Source organism: Pelodiscus sinensis, chromosome 3 (assembly GCF_052426305.1).
Source record: "Pelodiscus sinensis isolate ZL-2025 chromosome 3, ASM5242630v1, whole genome shotgun sequence".
NCBI lineage: Eukaryota > Metazoa > Chordata > Testudines > Trionychidae > Pelodiscus > Pelodiscus sinensis.
The window spans coordinates 155,512,903-155,533,210 of record NC_143054.1 but is presented as its reverse complement, the minus strand read 5'-3'; the positions used below and the strand labels follow the sequence as shown (position 1 = coordinate 155,533,210).

Below are 20,308 nucleotides of genomic sequence, written 5' to 3'. Positions count from 1 at the left end.
TGAGGGAAGTGAGGTGTGGGAGAATAAAACTGAGCTCCGGAGAAATGTTTGGCTAGAGATTCCCCTTCAATATGTACCAGTTTCGACTTACATACAAATTCAACTTAAGAACAAACCTACAGTCCCTATCTTGTACGTAACCCGGGGACTGCCTGTAATGTTCGTCTATTGATATGTGTTTTAGTAAGTAAATTCGTGAACTGTCATTGCTCATTAAACATGCTGTCATATGGATGGAAATCGGGTAAATATTTCATTTTATTAATATCAGCAGAACTGACTTAAATGAAGCCTGTGTGTTGTGCAGTCTTGCCTTTATCTTTGTATTCATGCCAATCAGTGTGAAAGAAGCTATCTGCATATTTTTGCATGTATACGCAACCACACTTAAGTTGCGGGCCTCGGCATGTGCTGAGAGTATCATTGTGGTTCCTGGGGCTTCCAAAGTTGAGTAGCCCTGCCATAATCCATGAAAATACAATTCCAGCATCTCTCAACACATGCTAGCTTTCTACCAGAGCTCTAGCTCTTTGCTTTCAGTTCTCCAGCTCCAAGAGACTGCAGACATCTCCTGTAGCTCTCTTCCTTCAGCTTTCTCTAGACTTGGATTTTGTTAGCTCAGGAAAATCAGCAATTGGCCCCATCCACTGGCTTACACTTAATTCTCCACTTTCAAGGGAGTAGAAAAAGCCCTCTTAAGTTTTCCCCAGAGCCAACCCTCCATTCTCTAGTCTGAACTTTTCTCAACTGACTCTCACCAAGGCTCTTAGTCCTTTCTGTCTTTGTATTTTATAGCACCCGGTGTTGCCCTAAAATTGGCTACTCCAGGGTGCTTGTTATGACACTGGGGAATGGGACCTGCTTTATTTACCGAGGCCACCCAGCCATCCTGTGCCACTGTGCTGCTCCTCCATTAGGCCTCTCTCTAGTTCATCTACTTCTTTCCAAGCAGCTTCAAGTGCAAGTTTAAGGCCTTGTTCCTACTTTTCAAAGCAATTACTGAGTCAAGCCCCAGCTTTGCTAAAGGAATGGCAGAAGCAGTTATGTTACCCTGAGGCAACACAGATTATGAAAGCCCAGAGCGAAGAACATGAATGCGGAGGACAAAATGTTCTCAGCTAATGAGCTAACTACCAGGGCAGATTATGGTGCGCCAGGGCCCGAATGGCTGTAAGAAATGCTGGAAAACCTTCCTCCTCTAAAAGTCTTTGCAGCACAGGGAGACATGCCTCTCATTGCCCCTCCCTTCATCACCAGTGCCCCATCCTCTCGCCCCCCGCATCACCAGTGCCCCCCCCCACCACATCACCAGTGCCCCATCCCCCCTCAATGCGCACAAGCAAGCGCCCCTCCCCCCACAGGGTGCGCTTTCAGCGAGCGGCTGGCTCCCGATGGGTGACAGGCGCACAGCGCGGCTGCTGCAGCGCTTTACGGCGTCACCCGGCGACTGCAGAGCCCGGCCCGCACTGCGCGGCGGCGGAACAGCGGTCACTGCGGGCAACGCAGGGAACGAACCCACTCTACGGGAACCCGCACGCGTCCTGCCTCTGCTGTCACTCGGGCCGCCTAGCCCAGAAGGCGGGGCAACCGCCGAAGAGAGCGGCGATCACGTGACGTGCTCCGCGCCGCCCCCTTCTCACCCATGCGCACAGCTCGGCGGCACTCCGGCCGGTGGGCAAGGCGCCGAACACTTCCGGGCTGAGTTGGGCGGTGGGCTCTGCGGAAGGCACCATGTCCTGCGTGCTGCTCCCCTTCTGCCACTTCCAGGACCTGGAGGCGGCCCGGGACTTCCTGTGCCCGCATCTCCGCCAGGGCGGCAAGGAGAGCGGTGAGTGGTCCCGGCCCCTGCCCAGCTCTGTGCCGCCCGGGCCGCTCCCCCCCCCCCCGCCACCCCCGCGAGGATGCCCCGGCCCGCGAGCGGCCTGTTCACCTGTGCTGGGGGCGGTCCTTCGCGCGAGGCGGGGCACCGGGCAGCCCCTGGCTGTGGGGACTGTGCCGCCCTCCCTGAGGGGTGACCCCCCTATCACTCGAGTGCGGGTGGTGGGTTTTATTAAAGCCGGGGGGAGCTAGGGAGGGTTGGAAAGCTGAAGGCAAAGGCGCTCCGCGATGAGTGTAGTGAAGGAGCTGAATTGTACACGTCTACAGTGCGGCAGCAGTACTTGGCTTAGCTTCACTTCAGTTACATAGCACAGAGATACCGACCCTCCTCTTAAAACCCCTTCATAATTAAAGTAGTGTTAAACATACAAGCGAAAAGCAGAAACTGATGTTTGGAGAGGTGCTATGCTTCAAATAAAGACTTGAATTTTGCCCTTATGGCAATGTTGTTTGCTATCCTGGTAAATACTTTTTCTGCTTTTACCACTGTTTTAAAAAAAAGGTCAGTTGTTTTTCACATATCTGTTTATTCATTAAGTTTTCAAAAATGTTTTAAAATAGCATCCCATATGTTTGCCAGTTTATACTGAAAGAAATAAACATAACCATATGTCAGAAGTTATTGTTTGTGAGCTACTGTAATTTCTGGGTTAACAACATCATAGTGCAAATTACAAATCTTAGATTTTTCTCTGCTTCTCTCAAATTTCTAAAACTTGATTTCCAGAGAGCTGTAATTTCACACTTATCTAATTTCTACTTTAAACCCTGGTCTTGCAATTCTTTATGCGTGGATGGAGTGCTATGTCCACACACAACTTTCATTCCGGTTCAGAGTGATCACAATAGTGTCTACATGCAACAAATTTTAGGCTCAGAGTCTTAATACTTTGATTCTAATGGGAGCTCTTCCTCAAGAGACAATCTGGTTTTCTCCCATTCAGTGCTTGGAGGATTTTATCTAGTTTGGAGAAAATGCATTTCAAGTAAGGTGATATTTTAAGTTAGTTGGTTTAAACTAAAAAATGTAACTTTATTACCTCACTGTACTGGGTGCTATACAAACAACTAAAAGATGGTCTCTACCCTAAAAAGCATACAGTCAAAGTAGAAGGCAAGAGGCAACAAATGGCTACCGACAGACATGAAATATATGGAAACGACAGGGCAGTATTGGTCAGCATAGCAGACAGTGGCTTTAGTGCAGCAGTGGCTTAACTGTTAAGTTTTTTGTAATCATCTTGGCAAAGGCCACTTTAAAGAAAGAGAGTGAGGTAGCTTCTACAAGAATACAGGTATGAGGACAGTATGGGAGAGGACACAACTGCTTGTTTAAAGAATGAACAAGGTTGATGGAGGCTTGACTGTTGGCAGTAGGAGTTAGTATCTCACCAGTGAATCAGAAAAAGGAGGATAGGGCCTTGAGAGTAAAGACAAGTAACTTACATCTGATGTGCTAGGGAGGGGGCCAGTGAAGGGATGCAAAGAAAGGGGCAGCATTATCAAACAAAAGGTTAGTGAAAAGATCTTTGTAGCTGGATATGTACGAGGCAAGATTGCATTCGTTAGGGCTAGCAAAAAGCATATTGCAGAAATTGAAGTGGTGAAATCCTGGATGAGAGTTTGTGCTATGTGGATGACGAGAAAAGGTCTTGTCTTAGAAATGTATTTCAGAAAAAACCTGAGAGAATAAAAATAGGCTGCATGTGAGAACTTAGAGATCTGAGTCAGAGATGGTGCCCAGGATATGGACTTGAGTGATGGGCTGGCAGGATGCTGGTGTGCTCCATAGTGAGAGAGGAAGTGAGGGAGAAAGTGTATGTGGGGAAGATTCAGAACCATGGATTTTATCCATGTTGAATCTGAGTTCATAGCTAGATATCTCCAAGGAGATGTGAGTGAGCAAGAGATTGAGCCTTTAGTTTGGCCAGGTAAAAGGTCTTCAGTGGAGAAGTGCATCTGTGAATTGTCAGTGTAGAATGATATTTGAGCTTGTATTTGCAGATGAGTTTACTCAGAGGTAAGGTGTAGATCAGTGGTCCCCAACCTTTCTAGGCCCAATATCACTTTCTGAATTTAAGGCCTACCCAAGATCTACCCTACCACTTCCCCAAGGTCTCTCCCTCTCTCCTCCCCCCCCCCAACACTTGCGCTTCCCCACCTTCACTCACTTTTATTGGGCTGGGGCAGAGGGATGCAGGAGGGAGCATGGATGCTGGTTGGAGGGGGGTTTGCGGTGGAGTGGGGTTTTTGAAGAACTGGCTCAGGGAGGAAGGTTAGGATGGGGGTGCAGGGTGCTTGCTTTGGGAGGGGCTCAGGGCTGGAGCAGGGGTACAGGAGGCTCTGCAAAGGGACTAGGAGTTGCAGAGCAGGCTCTCCCAAGGCAACACTGCCAGCAGCTCAAGGTCAGCAGCTCAGCGAGGCCAAGGCAGAGTCCCTGCCTGCTCCAGCACGGTGCTAGAGTGCTGCATGGATTCAGATGTCTGCCAGCAGATAGACATTGGTTATCCACTGATTCATAGGGCTCTACTCCAATGTCCCATGTACAGAATTTTTCCATCCAAATGTGGAATAAACTTTTTATGTGCACCAAGCCAAATGTGAATGTGCACAATGAGTAGAAACAAAAAAAATCTAGCTGTGGGCCCTCTGCTAATCAGGTGGGCAGCATTACAGTCTCTCCGGAGTGACTGCACAAGCATATAGCTACAGAGAGCACTGCTCTGCTTCCCGGAAGCGCTGCAGACAAAGGAAAGGAATCTGATGCCACCATTCCCAGGAGTTCTCACCCTGTGCCAGCAGCTTCTCCTGTCCATGTGGCTGTACTGCCTCCAGCCCTGCGGCCAATGGGGCTGTACTGCCCTGGACAGGAGACATGGCTGGTGGCTGTACGGCCGCACAGACAGGAGGAGCTGCCAGCTTGGGGTCCTGGCTGCTGGGATCAGTGGCATTACGTTCCTCTCCTTTTGCTGCAGTGTCTTTTGGGAGCAGAGCTCTGTGGATCCACAGATATTGATCTCTATCCACGGGAAGATACTTATAGCTGGGTGGGGCTTTACAGAAGGGGCCAGCAAGCGCTGGGAGTGGGGGCTGAGGCAAGTGGCTCTACACGTGGCTCTGTGTGCTGCTCCTCTCTACTAGTACTGCCCCTAACAGCTCCAGTTGGCTACAGTTTCCAGCTCATGGAATCCAACAAAGGACAAGATTTCAAGAATAGGAACGCAGTTGACTGTGAAGTTGACAGGTCTAAGAAGATGAGGCTGGAGCACTTGTTCTGAACTTTCACTTTGAAGGGAGTAATTAGAGACTAGTGAGAGCAGTTCATCAGAGTAGAAGGGGTTAGAAACTGGATTCAAGACGTTCTGAAATTGAAGAGGGACTGGAGGAGAAGACTTAGAAACTGTGATAGTAAACAATCAGTTTAGAGATGAAAGGATGAAAAAGGCTGGGCAATAATTGGAAAGAGAATCTGTTCAAAACTTTGGCTTGTCTAGTAGTTTCTAATTTTATAAAGCTTTTGCTGAAAGCAGTTAAGGTGAAAGAGATTAAAGATGAGATTGGGAGAAAAGTCTGGAAGCTTATATTTGTAACCGGAAAAACAATACTAAAATACAGAAATTGTGTAAAGGAGGCAAAGTATGTTTTGTGCTAGCATCACCAATCAATGAGCTTTGTGCCACTACAATAATACTTTATTGAACTGTCTTATGAGAATTATTACAGTAGGTTGACTTCTCTGGTCGCTCAGATATCCTTTTACATATAATAGATTTGATTACAAAAAATAGCTGTGGACTCAAGCTATCAGGAAGATGAATTTCAAAGAGCTTTATACAGCCAAGCTTCATGATACCATACCTCAGCTTCTCCAGAACATGGTCTCAAAACTCTTATGCACTTCTCTTACTCATGCAACTTGTTTTTACTTCTTGGGTGAAAAATGTAGACAAATTCCATGTCAAGGGACAGAACCATATCATCCAAATCTGAAAGCAGGATTTCAGAAGCTGACAGATGATATGGTGGAATCTCCGGCTTGTCAAAGATAGGCAACATATACCTCTTCATATTTTTATCTTTGAAAAATTACGATCTAAAAAAGAGCAGAGATAGTATTTCTCACTTTTAAAGTTTTTGTTGTGCACTTGAGAGCACTTCATATATAATCCATTTCTATTGGATAATTGATTAATTTATTTTTGTATGGGTTTCTTAGTGTAAGCAGCGGGGGGGGGGGGGGAACTATATACATTTGCTTGTAAAATCACAAAAACCTGACGATGGCAACAGCTTAAAGTTGATGTCCCTCTTCATTATAGTTGCTATCTGGTCTGTTAGTCTTCCTCTTGCTGTGGCTAACAGGCAATTTCTCCAACCATTGCCTTCAGCCTTCAAAATCTAGTTATGGAGTAGGGCTACTTATATTGGAGCAGTTGGGCAAAATCTTTGTATTTGGTCATGATGAACAGTTGAATAGCAGTTGAGCTCCTGACCATTAAGTTGTTTTCTTGGGACAAGAGTGTATTCTTTAGACTTGATTGTCCACAGTTTTATATCTTATGTGATTATTTATACTTGTGCAAAAAGAGTGTAATTCCTCATTCACAATGGCTAACATAAGACTGGCTATATGGGCTCAAGCCAGTAGTTGATCTAGTCAGTTTCTTATCTTTTGACAGTGGCCAGTTCCAGTTGCTTCAAAGGAAGTAAACAAAATAGGGCACTTTGAATGATCCATCCACCTGTCATCCAGTCCTAACTTCTAGCAGGCAAAAGTTTAGGGATATCCAGTTCATAGTTATGTCCCTTTCCATCTTGGTTATTAGCCAGCTAAACATAAAAACAGCCATACTGGGCCATCTAGCCCAGTATCCTGGGCACACCAAAAGTCTATATAAACCACTATCCTGTCTTCTGACAGTGGCAGGTGCCCCAGAGGGAATGAACAGAAAGCATAACCATCAAGTTATCTATTTCCTGTTGTTCAGTCCCAGCTTTCTGACAAATAGAGGCTACAGACTCCATTCCTGCCCATTCTGGTATGTCTGCAGATTTATGTATAAAAATGCTTACTGCACTGTTGAGGTGGTGTTTTCATACAGCCAAAGAAATATAACTCATAAGATGTCTGGGTGGTCCATCTAATGTTTCTTGTATTAGTACATGCATTTGTTGACTCTGCAGGCCAAGGTAGGATGGCATAGGGGTAGATGGATAAAAGTTCTTAGGTACATAATTTGGGGGTGAATTTCACATAGAAATATAAAGTGGGCCTAATGGAAAAGCTGTGCTTAGCTTCTGTATCTTTGGTAATGGGGAGATGTTATTACAAATGCCTCATGAAGATGGTTTATCTTTTAATGTTTTTTTAAAAAGCCTTTATTGACAGCACAAACTGTGACTTTCCATGTAGAATAGTAATAGAGATGTAGCCTTGTTAGTCTGATCTTGCTGAAACAAAAGAAAGGACTATGCAGCACTTTAAAGACTAACAAGATGAGCTTTCGTGGGCCAGACCTGCTTCCTCAGATCAAGAAGTGGGTCTGGGCCATGAAAGCTCATCACCTAATAAACCATCTTGTTAGTCTTTAAAGTGCTGCATAATCCTGTCTTTTGTGACTTTCCACCTACTCTTGCTTCTCCAGGACTCTGCATTCCCTCTAAATTTCTGCCTAATGAACTGAAAGGTTAGGCTGTGGGTTTCTTGGAGCAATTATTTTGAATCTGAGCCCATAGGTACTGTAGTCATTACTTCTCTCTCTTGATGCTATGGCTTGGAGAAAAATTGAATTGATATAAATCATTCAGAAAATGCTTTTCTCTGTTTCCAAAACTTTCTTGGTGTGGGGGAAGGTGGTAAAAAGCTGGCAGTTGATGGCCTGTTAATTAAGAAGGGCACTGCTCCAGGAGGCATTTATAAAATACAGCTTTTCATTCTTTTCTTCATTTTCCCTCCTCTCCCCCCATCATCCTTTTTTGTTTCTTTTACTGGTAAATAAATGTTTGTCACATAATCTAATAATTACTCATTTTTATCTTTGATTGAGTGCTAGTTTGCCTGTAAGCTTTGATCTGTACAAATCTCAATGGAAAAACACCTAGATAGAAAGATTACTGTTGTGTGTTTTGTTTTGTTTTTGCGCGCAATTGTAACTTTTCAAAAAGGGCACGAGTAAAGGTGGATAAAAAATTCTTTGCAGCGTCTTAGATTCAAGAAAGTGCTGAAGCATGTGCTTAAGTAAAATTCTTAAAATTAAACATGTACGTAATTGCTTTTAAGTCAGTGTCTCCACACAGGAAGTGATGACTTTATCTCTGTTGCTGAACCTTAAGGACACATCAGGACTTCACTCAAATGTGCACGCTAGATGTGTACAAAAGAAAACAAAGGCAAAATGTCCCAAGAGAAGGAAGGGAATGATCCAGTGACAGACGTATAATGGTCTTTGTGGAGGCCTGACAAAACTGCCAGTGGGGGAAGAAGTAAAAGAAAAAAAGACAGAAATAAGAGACCCAGAAACTAAAATTCTAACATTTAACCTCAGAGTCCAGAGCTTATTAGCATTAATTTATACATAGAGTACAGTGTATTTTAAAATAAACAGACAACCTGTTAAGCTTCTCAAACTTACTTTTATTTTATAAAAGTGAAGCCTATGCAGGATCCTAGGAATATACTATGTAATTTGTACATTCACAAATTTTAACAGTGCATTGCAAATTAAATAATTTCAGTTGTAAACTCAAATGATGTATGTAACTATTAAGGGCTCAGGAAGCTATGTAGTGTGAATTTTTGGGCCTATGCAAATTAATGGTATTACTTATGTAAGTATTCGGGTGGCCTGATATTAAAAAAGAAAAAAAAGTACACATCTGCAATGTAAAGTTGCTTGAACTTTTCTCTGTAATCTGCTTGCTGACTAGTAGGCAGACTATTGATATTCTTAATGATTGGAGCTGGGTGGCATAAATCTTTATTGTGACTGCCAAGTTCAGGTATCTTTCATATTTCTGAAACCATTTCTTTTCGCTTTCATCGCAGACCTTGGTAACGAGTAGAAAAAATTATTCGCTCTTATAGCATTTAACATATGAATACATCTGGCCACTTCATAACATTTGAAATGTATTTAATACTGCTTCATGCAGCAATCACCATCTTGCAGTCCTTTTTTCTTAAAACTTAACCTGTCTGCCAAGAAAGTACTGTACTATAAAATGCAGGAACGTTCCTGCTTACTAACTTAAAATTGTGGGGTTCCTGACTTTCTTTTTCTTTTGTTTGGTCTCTCTTCTCTCTGTAGATGTATTTTTCTTTTCCCTTTGTTTGCACCCTTTTGTTCTAATTCTCTTTATTTGAAATCATGCTATTTCTTGGCTCCATCCCCCTTGACACTTGAACTGGAGTAGTTATGCCTAGTTTTTTTTGTTTAATTTCTTCCTAATTTTTTCCTCATCCATTATGGTGCAGATTGGGAAAGCTGTGAATAGCAACAGCAAATGCATTAGAATGGTCTGCATTTGTGCGTGGGAAGACCTTATGAATGTGAATCAGTACTGTGTTGTTTTTGCAATATAAAGGACTAGAAATGTAAAGCTTACATTCTGCAGTGTTGGCTTTTAAACACAAGGCTGTCCGGCTAAAGTGAACACTAATAATGAAATACAAATCTTCTCTAGGCCCTAAGCATAGTGGTATTTATTTGGTTTTGAAAACTGTTGTGTATCATTTATCAAGTGTATCTATATTGGGAGTTATAGCTGTTTTGCATCATATTTAATCTGACGACTAGCCATGGTGATGTGGGATTACTGACACGATTAAAAAAAAAAAAAAAGCTACAACCATCTCCTTTATCCAGCACTGTATGAATCTAATACATTGTTCATTAAAGCACAATTGTATATTATAAACTATAATATTTTAAAAATAGCCCAATATGGGTCACTGGAATAAAAGAATCTGTTAGAAATGCCATATAATAAGTAGTAGAATTGAAGGAGTAGAATATGCAGCAGAATAAATGGAAGCGAAATGTATGTGTATGCATAAATATACATACATTTTTTCTCCCTTGAATATTTTCTACAAAGATTGGAAATACCTAACTATCCTTTATTGTAAAGGAATCTTCTGGCCCTGGCTCTGTGCGGCGCTGGCTCTTTGAAGCATTCTTTTCTCTGCCTCCTTCCCCAGCTGCCTCTTTCTGATAGAGGCAGCAAGGGGACAGGAGGGAAGTGACTAGTGTATTGACTGTTCAATAAGCATTTGCTTATTGGATAGTTGACTGGTTGTTCACATCTGTAATCCATTTATTGCACAATGTTATAATTAATCAGTGTTATCATATATTCATTGTATGTTAATCAGAGTTGATTTGTAGGATAGAAAAGTGATCAGTATTTACAGAAATCAGATAGTAGATATGAGTATGATAAGCTGAAATACAAAAAACTCTTGCTGAAGTGTGCAAGACTTTAGTTTACCTCTTTTAGGAGTAGGAGACAAGAAATGGCGGCATAAATTTCCATCTCTCCTTTCTTTCTGAACTTCTAAACAAAGCTAGTTGTATTTTGTAGATACCTTGTTTATCCAATGTGAGAATTGTTCCTTTAGATCTTTTTGAATTAATATTAAGTAAATAGTTCACATTCTGAAATATAACTAATTCCATCGACATGACAGTAGGCATAATTTCTATGAGGTTAATGATGATGTTGCACTAAAATATTATCAAGATAGGAATTGGCTCTTCATATGTTCTTCTAAAATATGTGCTTAGAATGCATCCTTAAATTCTAAATTGCATCCCAAAGGAAATATTCCCTGTCAAGTTATAAACCCCTTTAAAGTAGAGATATAAGATTGTAGTGATGACAAATCTAATGTTTTTTAATTAAAAATTTACATGGCCCCTAAAGGTGACTTTTCTGCAGTGTGTTACAGGAGAATCCCTGCTTGAGAGAGCACCAAGATTGTCCAGTAAAAATGCAAATATAAATTTCATTTTATTGAGATCTCATCAAAATTAGAAATTAAAATCTAGTGTGGTTTTTTTTTTTCTTCCCAGTCTCTCTCTTTCCCATGGCAAAATGGTGATCACAATGTCAGCTGGAAATTTTTTACTCCTTCTTTCTAATTAATTTAATTTATCTATAAACTGGAAAATTCTCAAACTTGATTAAAAACCAAGATGAGAATCTGACCATTGGAAAACTGTCACGAAGGAGTGCCTAAAATAACTATATATTAATCAAAATTGTGCTGCTGCACTAAAGCAAGCTGAGTCATTCTCTTTTGTAGATGGCAGAGACTTTTTGAATTCTAATAAAGGTGGTTCATCTCTAGGTGCTTTTTATAGTTTAGGCCTGTCCTGGTATAACCGGGTAAAATGGCTTTTCAACAACACTGTTGGGAGGTTTTTTCCTTTTAAAAATATTTATAATGTAATAACAGAATTTAAAAACTGTGCATATGCAAGCATGCTTTTCTTTTTGCTCTTGACATAGTGGGATCTAAGACGGTTTGATTGGCCAGTGTGGAAAAAGGGTCAAACGGAGCTCCAGCAACTGGATGCAGAACATTGTCTATTCCCCAATGGCTAGTCAAACTGTTGAGCTATGTCTACACTAGTGGGTTCTTGCGCAAGTACGGCCGTTCTTGCGCAAGAACCCGCAGAGCATCCACACTGCCCACCCGCTCTTGCACAAGGAAATTTACAGTATGGCATGGTAAGAGAGGGCATCTTGTGCAAGAGCTATGCTCTTTCCTAACAGGTGTAAGCTCTCTTGCGCAGGCATTCTTGCCAGGGTAGACATAGCCTCAGAGCCCTGCTTGAATATAGCCAAACTTAAATTCTATTTTGGCATAGTTTTCAAACTTCATGTTAAAAACTATGCCAAAATAGGCGTGTTCTTTTTATTAACGAAAAATAATGGTAAAAGGTAAAATAATGGAGAAAGAAGATCTTTTAATCACAGGACAGAAGCAGCACAAGCGTCATCAATGTAGTTTGCTGCTCTCTTGTAATATGCATCTTTCCTGACCTAAAGAACTTTTAGGGAGAGTTGAGTAAGTTTGATTTTTTTTTTTGAGGTCATGCCAGTGGCTACTGATTTGGTGATGCTCATGATGTGAATGTCTGTGAACTAAGAATTCAGGTTTATGTAGGCCAGATGGGCAGTTTTGGTCTTTACTTCTGTTTATTGTTTACCTTGTCAATATTGGAACTAGTGACCTAAAGGTGAGAGTGTTCATATTCCTCCTTTACCAGTCATAGGAGAGATTGCCTCTAATTTTTGTTTGCACATGTGTTTATCGGAAAACAGAGGTTTTATTTCTGTTAAATTTTGATACTTCAGTACAGCCCAGGGTTACAGAGAATTTTATAACTACAAATTAACTTAACACATCATGAGATAGGAGAGTCAGTCATATCCCCATTTTTCAGATGGGCAAGTGGAGGCAGAGAGTGACTTTACAAGATCACACAGTCAGTGACAGAGCTTATGATTGAATTCAGGAATTGTAACTTCCAGGTCCCTGCTCTAACTGCTAAATGGCCCCCTTACGAACACTTTCCCATGAGAAACTTTAAAATTGTAGGTAAGAGCTAGTTTTCTATCAGGGTTCAAATATATAGGAATGATACTGTAAGTCGTACTGGTGGGGAATGGCACTATATGTGAAAGAAATCCTAGTGTCAAATACTGTAAAAAAGAAAAAACCCACAAAACCTCAAATGAATTATCAGTGGTCCCCGCTATGGTGCCCGCCGGGACATTTATATGCGCCTGCCGAAACATCTGGACTGCCCCCCACTCCCCCGCCCCGGGCGTGCGGCGCATGGGCGGTGCCCCCCCGCCCCGGGCGTGCGGCAGCCATGAAAGGTTGGGGACCGCTGAATTAAACTGTACCATTGAGTCTCTATGGACGGAATTTCCATGCTTGAATAATAAGATTAAAGTAATAGGAACATACTGACCAGCATGGTAATAGTGACTATGAAATGCTCAGAGAGATTAGAGAAATAGAAAAATCAATAATAATAATAATGGATTTCAGCTGTCCCCCTGTTGACTAAATACAAGTCACATAAGGGTGGGATGAAGAAATAAAGTTCGTTGACACTATAAATGACTGCTAGTTTGGAACCTACATGGGGAGAGGCAATTCCTGTATACCACATAGGACTAAATCAAGATCTGGTCCAAGAGGTGAATATAGCTAAAGCATATGCAAAAGTAATCTCATGATGTAATTAAATTGAAGATGTTGGGGGAGGCACCAGTGAAGCCTACCACAGCAGCATTTAACTTCAGGAAGGAGAACTGCACAAAAATGAGGAAGCCAGTTACAGGGATTTTAAAAGGAACAGTCACAACTGAAATTTCTGCAAGATGGAAAATATTTAAAACCAGCATAGTACAGGCTTAAATTAAACGTATGACCCAAAATAAAAAAAAGATGATAAAAATGTGCTGCTATGGCTAACTAGTAAAAAAGGCAGAGGCAAAAGGCATCCTTTAAAGTAAAAATGGGAAGTTTAAACCCTGCTAAGGAAAATAGAAAGGCACAAACTCTGGCAAGACAGTAAAAATATAACAAGACAGGTAAAAAAAGAATTTGGAAAGCAACTAGTCAAAAACTAACAGCAAAAAATATTTTAAGAGCATCAGAAGCAGGAAATGTGACAAACAATCACTGCATCTGCTCGATATGCAGGGGCAATTAAAAAAATAACAGAATGCTAGGAGTCATTGTGAAAGAACTAGATTGTAGGACAGAAAATATCATAATATCACTATCTAAATCCATGGTACTCCCACACCTGTGTGAAGTTCTGGCCACCCTGTCTCAGAAGAGGTAAATACAAATTGGAAAAGATATAGGGAGAAGCAAAAAATGATTAGGGGTATAGGACTGCTTTTGTATCAGGAGAGAGAAAAAAAATGGGGACTTTTCAGTTTGCAGTGGGTCATATCACCAAAGAGGTCTCCTTGCTGTACGTATTGGTTTCCCCATTGTGCTAGAAATTATACTAGGTTGAGTTACTCAAAATTACAGGTGGACTGAGTCTCAACTGGGATTTAGATTCTGATGTTCTCTGCTCCCAGTCCTGCCTTTAGACCACATTTATATCTTGTGTATTTAGAAATACTACTCATGAAATATTAAAAGTAAATATAAATACTACTGTCGTGAAAAATACATCATGTTGCACCTTATATTTCAGGATGCAGGTGTTGGTTGACTTTATTCTTAGCTGCACCAACCGAGCTAGAGGTTTGATAAAATCTGAGATGCTTAGGGGGAAAAACTTTCATCATTATATTTTCCTTGTCTGTGCTGTAAGCTCAAGATTTTTAATCTTTTTATTTAAAATAGATAAATCACCAAACTGGGAAGATGATGGCTGGGGAGCCTGGGATGAAGCAGAAACACAAGAACCCGTAAGTCTATATGTATTCCCTTTATTATTAAGACTTGGTTTTTCTCAATTAAACTTTTTGGAGCTTTTGGTTTTTCAGTTTTAAAAACAAAATTTTTCCTCGGAAAGCACACACGTCGTGGAAAACTTTTGACTAAGCAGAGTTCCTAATTCTTATTTCCATTCCTGGAGAAGTAAGAGCCCTGGTTGTGTTGTGTGTGAAGCAGTACTGTGTAACTGCTTCTCCTACTTTTTGCAGGGTTGTCGTTTGGGCATTGTTTTTTAACTGTAATATTTTTGGGTACACTTGGGACACCTTTTGGTGTTTCTCATATTTGAGTTTGGTTTCTGAAGCCTCATAGTCTATAGAGGGACAGGGAGAGTAGAAGGGAAGGAATTGTTGAGGTGCAATAACCTAAAGGCTAGCAGAATTAATTTTTTTGTGAGGAGATTTGTTTTTCAAATTGTGATGTTGCCTTGGAGAACCATCTTAAAGAGACTGTGTTCATGTTGAAAACTGACCACTCTGTCCTCTCTTTCTTTCTTTCTTTCTTTCTTTCTTTCTTTCTTTCTTTCTTTCTTTCTTTCTTTCTTTCTTTCTTTCTTTCTTTCTTTCTTTCTTTCTTTCTTTCTTTCTTTCTTTCTTTCTTTCTTTCTTTCTTTCTTTCTTTCTTTCTTTCTTTCTTTCTTTCTTTCTTTCTTTCTTTCTTTCTTTCTTTCTTTCTTTCTTTCTTTCTTTCTTTCTTTCTTTCTTTCTTTCTTTCTTTCTTTCTTTCTTTCTTTCTTTCTTTCTTTCTTTCTTTCTTTCTTTCTTTCTTTCTTTCTTTCTTTCTTTCTTTCTTTCTTTCTTTCTTTCTTTCTTTCTTTCTTTCTTTCTTTCTTTCTTTCTTTCTTTCTTTCTTTCTTTCTTTCTTTCTTTCTTTCTTTCTTTCTTTCTTTCTTTCTTTCTTTCTTTCTTTCTTTCTTTCTTTCTTTCTTTCTTTCTTTCTTTCTTTCTTTCTTTCTTTCTTTCTTTCTTTCTTTCTTTCTTTCTTTCTTTCTTTCTTTCTTTCTTTCTTTCTTTCTTTCTTTCTTTCTTTCTTTCTTTCTTTCTTTCTTTCTTTCTTTCTTTCTTTCTTTCTTTCTTTCTTTCTTTCTTTCTTTCTTTCTTTCTTTCTTTCTTTCTTTCTTTCTTTCTTTCTTTCTTTCTTTCTTTCTTTCTTTCTTTCTTTCTTTCTTTCTTTCTTTCTTTCTGTGTCTCAATTGTTTTCTAGTCCATGGTAGTACTTGAACTGGCAAGAGACATGTCTGCAAATAGCCAACTAGTCCTCCTTTCTGTGATGTTTTGTTAATATGCTAAAAGAATTATTGTAAAGTAGATAAACCTGACTTGTGCTGTTCTGCAATTTATATAGTAGATGAACTGGTGCTTGGGCACGGAGCACTAGATCAGTTCTTCGAGCAAGCAAGGCATCTGTGTGGCTTGAAAAACCAACCAACCACCTTGAAAATCACTGCCTACTAACTAACGCTTTGCACACAGGAAGAAGAAGAATCCACTTACAAGACACAGACAAATTACTGGCTTCAAGACTGTGTGTTATCCTTGTCACCAGCAAATGATCTCATGGTAATTGCTCGGGAACAGAAAGCGGTTTTTTTAGTGCGTAAGTATGTAATGTAATTTTATTACATATAGCCCAGTACTTCAGTTAGTGGACAATTGCAGTTCTTATAAATCCCTACTTTCAGGGATTTTTAGTATGCTGGAGTAATTTATGAAATATATGTGATGCATTAACTAAGCACAAGCAGATATGACAGATCTGAAGTTTCAGCCTTCTTGGTTCCTGTTTTTTGCAGGTCTGAGATTTATATAAACACACTATATAAATAGCTTGTTATCTCTAGTTTTGCTTGTAGATATTACCATTATTTGTGCTTTCTGTACAAAATCTGTGCTGTATTAATGTTTTTTAAGACTTTTTGCTTTGACTTAAAAACTATACCTATGTAGCAGAATGCATGCCATTGTCAAAAGTAAAAATATCAGGCGGGTAGCTGTGTTAGTTTGTATATGCAAAAACAGTGATGAGTCTTGTGTCACCTTAAAGTTGAACAGATTTATTTGGCCATAAGCTTTCATGGGCCAAGACCCACTTTGTCATCCACATTGGAGTAGAAACTAGAGGGGCAGGCATAAATATATTAGCATATAAGAAGGGAGCTCCCTTAACAAGGGGAGGACAGTGCTAATGATGCCAATTCAGTTAGGATGGATGTGGCTCACCAATAATAACTTGTAACAAAATCCTGCAGAAACTGCTGCACTCCCCCTCCTCCCAGCAGACCAGGGAGACGGAGAGCAAAGCGGAGGAGCACGCCCGCAGCGGGACAGCCCAAGCGCGCCCGGTGTGGATGCTCTCTTTCGAAAGAAGCTTACAGTCTAGATGTACCCTAGGTGGCATACAGATGGCATGTGATGTACTATATTGTATCAAGTGCTGTGACTTTTTACTCTTAGGTAATTCTATTTGGAAAATGTGTCTACTTATAGCAGTGGTTCCCAAGCTTTTTAAGCATGAGATCACTTTTTGAATTTAAGTACAATCCAAGATCTAGCTCAAACCCAAATACCCTTGCCCCGCCTCCTTCCCATCCCTTCTCTGAGGCCCTGCCCCTGCTCACTCCATCCTCCCTCCCCATCTTCACTTGCTTTTATCAGGCCGGGTGCAGCGGTTTGGGGTACAGGAGGGGTTCAGGACTGGGGCCAGGGTTTGGAATGTGAGCTCCGGCTGGGCGCAGCTTACCACAGGTGGCTTCTGGGTGGTGGTGCAGGGGGCTAAGACAAGCTCACCCCTACCCTGACCCTGCACCACCCCCAAAGCAGCCAGCAAACTCTCTCCATCCCTGTCCCCCTCTGCTCCGTGGAGAAGGGGTACAGGGTGGAGGGAGGGACACCCTGACATCAGCACTCCCTCTTCTTCTTCCTGTGCCCTGCACAGCAAGCAGGAGGCTCCCAGGGGTGAGGGATACCTCCAAGGCAGAAGCAGCATGGCAGTGCTGAGAGGGGAAGTTGAAGTGCCAGCACTTGATAGCCTCCTGACCAAACCTCTCAGGATCACCTAACAAAGGTTCCAAGATCTACCAGTAGATCCCAATCTACTGACTGGTGACCACTGACTTATAGAAACAATCTGATGTTAGAGAACAATGAAGTCTGTTGTGATTTCCACTGTTACTATTAAGTGGCTAAAGCAATTATGAAAACAAAATGTTTAGAGCTACTCCATTTTCCACTGTTAACTCAGGGCAGGTATAGGTAGGGGGCAATGTCAGCCAAAGGTATGCAACTCCAGCAGTGTGAATAGCACAGGTGAAGTCAACGTACCTTGGATTGAGTTGCTGTGGGGTCTCCGTGGTGTGTGTGTGTGTGTGTGGGGGGGGGGGGGTCAATAATAAAGCAATCAATGGTGATTTAGCAATTCATTGGTAGACCCATTGAATTGACTCTGAGGAATCGATCGCCACAGCCCTGATCTCCTGGTAAGCGTAGGCCTGCCCTTAGACTTTGGGTTTTAATTTGTGGCTAACCATCCCAGATAATAGTATTTTGTACTAGCACTGCACTTTTCTTCTGTAGAGCTCACTGTTTGAAGTAAATTTCATTGCTCCAGTGAAGTAGCTTGTCAGTTTTTATTGACTTTTATATAGCCAATTGAGGAGTGTGGCGAGGGTGCATGATGTGCATGAGGTCGCACAGAATTCATGATTTCTGTTTCTCAGATAAGTAGAACATACTGCCTTCTTACGGTGAGAGTTTTTTACACTGGTGAGTGACCTAAATGTACTATATTGAGGAATATTAGATACAGACTAGGCTGTTTTTTGCAAAATAACGTTTTAACATATTATTTATGGATAATGCCTTTTTTAATATCAGCAAAATGGAAATACAGTGACAAAGGGAAGGAGGAAATGCAATATGCTGTTGGTTGGAGTGGCTCTCTGAATGTTGAAGAAGGGTAGGTATTGAGTTATAAGTTTTTGATTATAAATGTCACTTTTTAAACTATTACTAATTAATACTTTGCTCTTTTTTATCTTAAATACACGTTTAAGCCAGTTCACTCCAGCACCGTCTCCTGCTTTTCCCCCTCTCCCCGTTGCTGCCTCTCTCTGATAGAAGCAGCAAGGTTGGGGTGAAGCGACTAGTCAAATGACTATCCGACTAGTTGTTAACATCCCTAGTTCCCAACCTTTTTTTATATCATGGACCAGCAAACCCATTCAGAAACTTTTGGTGGACTGGTAACATTTTATTTGCATATTAATATATTCATTATACAAATAATGAATTTGCAAATATGCAGATAAAATGTTATCAGTCTGTCAAAATATGTACCCCAGCCACAGCCCCTAGAGCCACCGCGAACAGCTAGCTTCAGCTCTATGTTCACTACCAGTGATTCACGGCCCGGCACCAGTGTGTGGACCAGCAGTTGGGAATTACTGCTATGGATGATCAAGGTGAAAATTAGCAAGTTTCTCCTTTATTTACCTTCCATGTAACCCAGGGTGGGCAATAACTTTTTTCCAGGGGCCACTTCAAAAATTTGAAGGAAGGGGCAGGGCCAGGATGCTTCTGGACTTCCCCACCAACAGACCATGATTGGTTTGGGGGTGGAGGAACCCCTTTGCCTCTCCTTCCCACTAAGCACCCATGCCTCTGGTGGTGGGAGGAGACGTCCTGTGCTCCCCCGCCCCCAGGCCAATCAGGGCCTGGGAGCAGGGGAGCATGCAAAGCCTCCTCCCACCCTGCCAGGAGCACATGGCATTTCTAAGTGCTGTGCACTCCTGGCAGGCCAGGGGTAGGGTGGAGGGAACTTCGCACGCTCCTCCTGCTCCCAGGCCAGTCAGGGCTTGAGGGCGGTGGAGCATGCTCCTCCTGCCCTGCCAGGACTGTGTGGCACTTCAAAGCGCATCATGCTCCTGGCAGGAGGAAACTGTGTGCTTTCCCCCGCCCCCAAGCCTTAATTGGCCTGAGGGCAGAGGAGTGGCAGGGCCTCTGCAGGCCAGATCAACCGGCTTGGCCCACGGAGGCACTTTTTCCCACCCCTGATGTAACCCCTACCAACTTTAGCAGCAGTGATCCTATGTGTTTCTGTAAATGTATATTTCTCTTGGACATTTTCTTACTTATTACTTCTAGAACTGATTGATATTTCTGTTCCTGTGGAATTTTTCATTTCTAATATGTTTTACATCCATTGTTCCCTCCACACCATTGGTTAATCTTAAAGATCTTTCTGTGAACTACTATACAGCATAAATAATATGTATTTAAAAAAACACACAGACAGAAATTAGGATTTTTTTTCTTCAGGATCTTGGAATAGAAAATATGTAATTAATAGAAAGACCCAGCAACATACACTCTCTTTCTCCCTCATTTTTAACCTACAACATAAACTGTGTTTAATTTTACAAATATGGTGGAATTAGTATTTTGCATAATATTTTACCTCATTACATCATCAATTTTGAGTTTTAATAAATGTTTTAAAATATTAAATAAAATATATTAATAAATACTGGCAAGATTTGCTGGTAGCATGGAACTAGAGCAGTATGTAATTTTAAATTGCTCAGTATGAAATGCTTAATTTTTTTTTTCTGTTTCTAGTGAATGTGTAAGTAGTGCTTTGTGCATTCCACTGGCAAGCCAAAAAAGGTAAGAATAAATTAACTTTTTAGCAATTAAAGCTTCTGCCCTCACATACGTGCATGTTAATCCTTTTAAAGTGAATGGAGTTTGTATATGTATATTTGAGAGAAAAATCTGTTTTTTTCACTTTAATTTGTTTTTATTGGACAGGAGCTCCACAGGTCGTCCTGACTGGACCTGCATCGTGGTTGGTTTTACCTCTGGCTACGTCCGTTTCTACACTGAGGTGACTCTTCTTTCAGCACTGTTCAGCTGCAAAGCACTGATGTATTGATGTGACTTGTAAACC

General features: G+C 41.2%; 1 protein-coding gene across 1 annotated transcript in view; it reads left to right on the top strand.

Annotated features, from left to right (window-relative positions):
• The first annotated feature begins 1,509 nt into the window (after positions 1-1,509).
• RAB3GAP2 (RAB3 GTPase activating non-catalytic protein subunit 2) overlaps positions 1,510-20,308 on the top strand; it is a 66,026-nt gene continuing 47,227 nt past the window's right edge. Inside the window, exons 1-6 of the mRNA XM_075925217.2 lie at positions 1,510-1,828; positions 14,270-14,334; positions 15,835-15,958; positions 18,235-18,316; positions 19,978-20,025; positions 20,170-20,245. Of these exons, the coding sequence (XP_075781332.1) occupies positions 1,732-1,828; positions 14,270-14,334; positions 15,835-15,958; positions 18,235-18,316; positions 19,978-20,025; positions 20,170-20,245 (492 nt within the window). The 5' untranslated portion in view covers positions 1,510-1,731. The remainder of the gene's footprint in view (positions 1,829-14,269; positions 14,335-15,834; positions 15,959-18,234; positions 18,317-19,977; positions 20,026-20,169; positions 20,246-20,308) is intronic.